This window comes from Alexandromys fortis, unplaced genomic scaffold, assembly GCF_014885135.2.
Source record: "Alexandromys fortis isolate MF-2015 unplaced genomic scaffold, M_Fortis_MF-2015_v1.1 scaffold_13, whole genome shotgun sequence".
Lineage (NCBI taxonomy): Eukaryota > Metazoa > Chordata > Mammalia > Rodentia > Cricetidae > Alexandromys > Alexandromys fortis.
This window is the reverse complement of record NW_026067908.1, coordinates 266,175-272,656: the sequence shown is the minus strand read 5'-3', so window position 1 is coordinate 272,656 and position 6,482 is coordinate 266,175. Positions and strand designations below refer to the sequence as shown.

The 6,482-nt window shown below is 56.7% G+C and overlaps 1 protein-coding gene across 1 annotated transcript; it reads right to left on the bottom strand.

The window, feature by feature from the left end:
* Positions 1–2,785: 2,785 nt before the first annotated feature.
* Foxd2 (forkhead box D2) lies at positions 2,786–6,093 on the bottom strand. The gene has a single exon (XM_050136348.1). It carries the CDS (start codon positions 5,289–5,291, stop codon positions 3,813–3,815), a length of 1,479 nt encoding a protein of 492 aa, XP_049992305.1. The 5' UTR covers positions 5,292–6,093; the 3' UTR covers positions 2,786–3,812.
* Between the last annotated feature and the right edge of the window lie 389 nt (positions 6,094–6,482).

Below are 6,482 nucleotides of genomic sequence, written 5' to 3'. Positions count from 1 at the left end.
AAAGTAAATCTGCAAGAGGGAGAAATTCTGCCCGGAAAGACCCCCCTCCCCCTCCTTATGGCCTCGGGCCTCCCGGCGCCGGATGAAAAGGAATGAAATTGAACGAAATTGAACGAAATGAAGTGAAATTGACCAGTGAAATTCGCCAATTTTCTTCCCCTTTAAACTGCCCGCTCTCAACAGCACTCTCTGAACCTCAGACTGATTTTTTACCTTTTTTTTTCTCTCACCTTGGAGAGATCAAGGTGTGCCCTGGATATTTTCTTATTATTGTCACCAATTGTTGGTGCCTATAGGGCGAGAGACCTCAGCTGCCTCCACCCAAGTAGGGTGGGAAGCCTGGTGAGCCATTCAGATGGGAAGACCTGTTTCACCTCCCAGGACACTGGGCCCCTAATTGAGCCCACACCAGTCAGAGGAACCCACAGATTGGGGAAAGAGTTGAGCACATCCAGACTGCAAGGGCAAGCCAGGAGGGTGCTAGCATACAGATCCCGCAGCGACACCCTTTTTGCCTTCCAGTTCCCAACTCCTCCAGCTTAGCTCTGAACACAACCTAAGGGAGCCAAAATGTCAAATACCTCCCCTTCTCCCTAGCTTTTAGCATCTGGAACCTTCTCCAGGACTACCAGCTGAGCGTGGGTGGTTTCTCTGGACCAAGCTTGGCCTTGTTGATTCATTGGGAAATTAGAGTCTGAGTAGATCGCATCCTTAGGGTCCCAAGAGACCTAGAAAACTCTTATACATCTCATCCTTTTCTGCAAACCCATATTTCTACCGTTGGTACACACAGAAACTAAATAAGAAACACACACATACACACACATGTGCACACATGCCAAGACAGATAACAACTCATTCAGAAGAATCTTCCATTTCCCCTGTGAGTAGCAGCGAGTTATGGCCAAAGCTCACCTACCTATCTACCATACGATATGAATTTTGTCTGATGACCTCTTCGAGACAGAGAAAAATCCAACTGATAAGTCTTTTACTTGAAAGTTTAAAATAATATGTGGAATCTACTATTCCAAACTAATATCAGCATTTAATATTCACAGCAAAAGCAATCGTGAAGTTGAAAAGTGCTTATTTTTGAGCAAACAGACTCTCCAGCATGTGTGCACACACAAACATGACCACTGACTTGTGTCAGTCACACACACACCTCTCCTCAAGTAAAAAGAAACAAAACCAGACTCATCCAATCTGGAGCAATGGAAGTCAGTGGAGCACCCAGCCAGAGACCATTAGCCCAGTGCTGGCATGTATTCCTCACTCCAGACCGCTGAACCTACATTGACTTCTGGACTATTTGGTATAACGGTGGAGGAAAGGTAGACCTCTGCCTTTGATCTCCCCTGATCCCTTAGTCTTTCAGAGATGAGGGAGAGGGACCCTTGGCCTCTGGGCAGAGAAACTATATTGACCACACGCACCTGAGCCTAGTCTCCCCACCTTTGATGAATGGAAACCTACATGCCTCAACAGTCAGTCCGCAGCTCCCCATTGGTATTCTCCCCACTCCCACCGTGCATAATGCAGGGCCTCTGTCTGACACCTGCTGTGACGGACACTACCTGCTGTGACGGACTCTGCCTGTCAGCCTTGGGATGCTAACCAGTTTGGGGTAATTTCTCTTGTCCACACCCTCAAGCTCTTTGCAACTGGGTCTTTAACACGGTCTTCTTCCAGTCCCTATCCCAACTCGTGTCCGTTTTCTGAGGCTGAATAAACTTCCTCTTGCTGTACTTCCATACATGTATCTCTTCTATGATCTCAGAGGATGCACAGAAAAAGGAGTAACCACCTTTGCTCCACCCAAAGCATGGCCCTCACCCCTGCTTTTGCAGATCTGGCTACTGGGAATCCCAAGCACAAGGTACAAGGCAGAGAGCTGCAGTTCCACTGTGCTGTGGATGGTCTTAACCAGAAGATTGGTGCTCAGGCAATCGCTTCTGGCTGTGAATATGGCTCCAGGAACCAAGGCCTTTGCCCTAGCAGAGTGAACCCCCCCACACACACTCACTCTTTAGTTGATCAGATCCTCTAGCCCACTTAAGCTGGGTGAGGGTGAGGTTTCTAATTCAATTTGGAGAGTCCCTAAATAAAGCCTTCCACTGTCAAAAGTGTGTGGGAGTGGGGGTTCTAAAGGCCCTCTAGGGGGCAAAAAGAAATGCTCTCCTATTAAAGACAGACAGTGACTGATAGTCATAGCACATATCATAGACGCACAGAGAAATAACAGCTCAGGCATCCCTGAAATACACAGACGACCAAGACAAACACAGAAACAAACCACCAAGAGCTCCATAAAAGGTCCCTGCACACACAGAAGCACAGATGCACACAAAATACTCGTCAGGAGACACAGCCTTGTTCTCGGTGGCCACTCCAGTACTTAGCTCTCCAACCTGATCAGGCCACACTCAAATCTAAACTAGAAGAAGGCTAAGATTCCTCCGGTGGTAGAAACAGAATCCCTCTGCCCAGCCTCGGGCTTTTGTCCTTCCTTGTGCCAGAGTGAAAACGAAAGTGCTGGAGTGGTCACAGGCTTCCAGAGACCTGGTCCCTTTAGAAGCAGAAGGCCACAGCGGTGTGCAGAGCCTCCCTCCGCCGTCTGACTAGCCCAAAGCTTCGTTTGCTGGTCTAACTCCCTCTCCCTCTGCTGGGGAGACTGAGGTCTTCTGCGAGAGCTCAGACAAGGACAAGGGAGTGCAGGCAAGCAGGGTGAGCTGGAGACTGCTAAGTTCACATACATTTATTCAATTGACACCAAGGAAAATGGAGGAGACAGTTTTCGTTTCTTCCACACAGACCATCAGACGATTTCACAGAGTCTCTCCACTAAGTGGAGAAGTCTAAATCAATGCACACCAGTGGACAGAGAATGCAGGGGGCGGCCCACTGTACAGATATTTACACATAACTCTAGGACCCCCTGCCATAGCTCTGTGCCCTTGCCCACCCAATTCCCACCTCTCCAGACCCTCTTCTCCCACCCAAATTCATTGCCTTTAACTACAATAAATATCACAGGGTCTGGGGCAGAGCAGACGGCCAAGTGGGCTGCTAGCCCTGGATTGCTGGACCTATGGACCATGGGAAAGGCCAGAGGGAGCTCCTTAAAAAGCAACCAAACACCAGAGGGGGAAAAAACCATTTTCTTCGGGGGCAGGGGAATGGACTCTGCGGCTTACTCGAGGATTGTGGAGACACCCTCCCCCCGCCCCGTTTCACTTTTCCTCTTAGCTTCCCGACTGTGTAGATACTGCCTTATGCTTGGAGAAAACCCGCTTCCTTGAAGAACAGCGAAAGGAACAAAAAAAATTGAATTTTTCTCTTAAGCCCAAGCAGATAACAGAAGTCTTTAAATTATAATATTGGATGATAAGCAGGGTCTCAAAGTTGAGGAAGGAATGAGGGGCAGGGGACTTTTCAAGCCATAGGTGTTTCTGGCGGGATCCACAGACCAACAGGCGTATCTCTGCCAAGCCTTCTTCTCCGACTGTGAGAGACGCAAAGGCGAGGAAAAGCGAAGGTTCCTGCTCCCTTATTTTGCTGCTCCAACATAAAAGGGATCTCCGCTTCCAGCCTATTGCTTAGACCCGAACCTCGCCCAGAGCCGATGAGCCCGCTTCGTCCCAACTGTCCGTGACATTCTGAGCGTGGAGCTTGATGTGCCCGATCACGCGCGCCGGCCTAGGTCTGGAGACTCTTCATAAATAGACTCCCTGAATTCCGCTGGGACCCGCCGAGCTCCCCAGAGAGGTTAAGGAGTGAGGGCCTAACTGACCCCGAGCCCGCTGCGGTCAAAAGTGGCAGCCACTGAGGCCGGCGACTTTGCTGGCAAACGAGGACCCTGAAGACAGGAGCGCGTCCCCCGGGTGAGAGAGGCGGATATGGCCCGCCACAGGAGCCAGGGCCGGGGCAGTTAGCATGGCCAAGACTTGGGCTTGACTCCCAGGACCCGCGGCTGCCGTGAATGGTGATCCCGGGGAACCGTCACCGCTGCCCGGTGGAGCGGCACCGCCACCACCGTGGCCCATGATGTGGTCTATAGAGAAGGAAGGCCTCTGGCCTGCCCCTGCACCCCCGCCACCCGCACCACCGCTGGCGTCAGTCTTGAGGCCCTGGCGCAGGAGTGCAGTGGACAGGCTGGCTGCTGTACCAGCTGCGGGAGGACTCAGGGACGCGGGGTAGAAAGCCTTGGCGCAGCCCAGCTCTGCGCCTAGGAAGGCTGGCAGCCCTGCATGGCCTGGGCCAGGTCCCGGGGCAGGAGCAGGGGCCGGCGCCGAAGCCGTGCCGGCGAACACCGAGGCCGTCGGAGGTCCGGGTGGAGGAGCAGCGGCGCGGCCCGGGGGAACTGACAGCTGGCAAGGCGCGGTGGCAGCAAAGGCGAAGGCGTGCGGGTGTGGATGCGGGTGTGGGGCCGGCCCCGGTGGGGGTGCGCCGTAGGCTGGGAGTGCCAGCCCGTAGCCATAGCCGTAGGCGCCATAAGCGGCGAAACCCGGGAGGAAGGCGCCAGGGTCCCCGGCCGCGGCAGCCCCGCCACGCAGTAGCAGCTCCGTGTGAGGATGCTGGTGTGGATGCGGCGGCGGCAGCGGCTGCCGCTTGAAGCGCTTGCGGCGCCTCAGGAAGCTGCCGTTGTCGAACATGTCGGCCGACTCCGGGTCGAGTGTCCAGTAGTTGCCCTTGCCCGGGTTGCCTGGCTCGCGGGGGATCTTAACGAAGCAGTCGTTGAGGGAGAGGTTGTGGCGGATGCTGTTCTGCCAAGCAGGGAACTTCTCCCGGTAGTAGGGGAAGCGGCCGCTGATGAACTCGCAGATCTCGCTCAGCGTCAGGCGTTTCTTGGGGCTCTGCAGGATGGCCATAGTGATGAGCGCGATGTACGAATACGGTGGTTTCACTAACGGGCTCCGCGACGCCGCGCCCCCCGACGGCGGCCCGGGTCCCGGCCCTGGCCCCGCTGCGCCCCGAGCTGCCTGCACACCGGGCCCCGGGCTTCCCGCTGCAGCCGCCGCCCCCCGGGGCGCTAGAGCGCGGGGCTCGCAGTCCGAACAACCTCCCGACTCCTCTTCGTCCTCGGCTACGTCCGCCTCGGCTTCCTCCGGGGGAGGCTCGTGGCCGTGCGGGAGCACGTCCCGGGGGGCGCGGGGCCCGGAGCGGGCTGTGAGCTCCCCCCCACCGCTGCCGCCGCCCACCACGTCTATGTCTGCGTCGGGCTCGGACAGCGCGGCCGGGGAGCTCTCGGAGGACATGATCTCGCAACAGCAGCTGCCCAGGGTCATGGTGCCGCCGCCGCCGCCGCCGTCGCCGCTCTCCGGCTCCGCTCGGGCCGCGGCTCCCGCTCCGCCGCGCTGCCTCTCGGACTAGTGTGTTTTGCGCGCGGGCGGGGAGGGGGGGAGGACCGAGGCGGACAGGGAGGGGTGCCCCCCCCGCAGCTCCTCAGCGCCCTCTGGTGTTGAGACTTTACGACTCTCACCCTGCAGGGCGCACCCAACCGGTGCTGCCCCGGGACCAGTAAGCAGAGCACAGGAGGAAAAAGATGATGCCACCCGTTACCCAGTCGAATCTTGGCCCCTGGGCCCCTAGAGACAGAAGTGGGACTTCGGGAGATTAGTCCCTCCCGCCTGGTGGCCGCCTAAGGCGGAAGAACCGTGGGCCCGGGGCGGAGCTCCCTGGGCAGGGTGGGGCGGGGAGGAAGGGGGCGGGCAGAGGTCCTCCGCACCCCGGCCCGGCGGGAACAAACTGCCGCGGTGGCGGGAGCTAGGTTCGCGTGGCTGGAGGCGGGTCATCCTTCTCTTCGCAGCTCCCGCAAACCCATGGTCCCCTGGAGCCACAGTCTTCAGTGCTCTCAGCCGCTGGGAGTCAAGGCTAGACACTGGCGCAGCTGCTGCTAGTGGCCGCGGCTACGGACCTCCTCCCCTCATCTCCCCAAGGCGTCACCCAGGCCACCCGAGTAGAAGCGCCGTCGGATCGCGAGTGAGCCAAGGCGGACAAGGACCCCCTAGAGTTCCAGGAGTTTCCAGCAGGCTGGATGGGAGAGTGATCCGGAGGAGCAGACTTGGCGCCGGAAGATTCGACTCAGAGAGGTGAGAAATTTCTGCTGCGGTCTTGTCTTTCCCCTCCGAGGCCTCACCCCTACCACTATGCCAGGAAAGACCCAAGGAGAGCACCGCCTGCTCCGGCTCCCCTTAGTGACTGGTCTCCGCGGTCGCCGCATTCTCCGCACGCCTATAGTCCTTAGCTCGGGTTTACCTAGTGCTGTTTTCTGTCCCACCATCTCAATCTCTGTAATCGTCTCTCTTGACCCCTGTGAATCTGTCTGTATTTCCTGCGGAAACTGTGTTTGCCTAGATGTTTGTTTCTGAGTCTGACAATCCCGCTCATAATTTCTGGATTTAGGTCTTACAACAGAGCTCCCACAGAGACCTCCCCCGGTTGAAATTTAACCTCAGCCCTGGGCTAGTGTTGCCTTT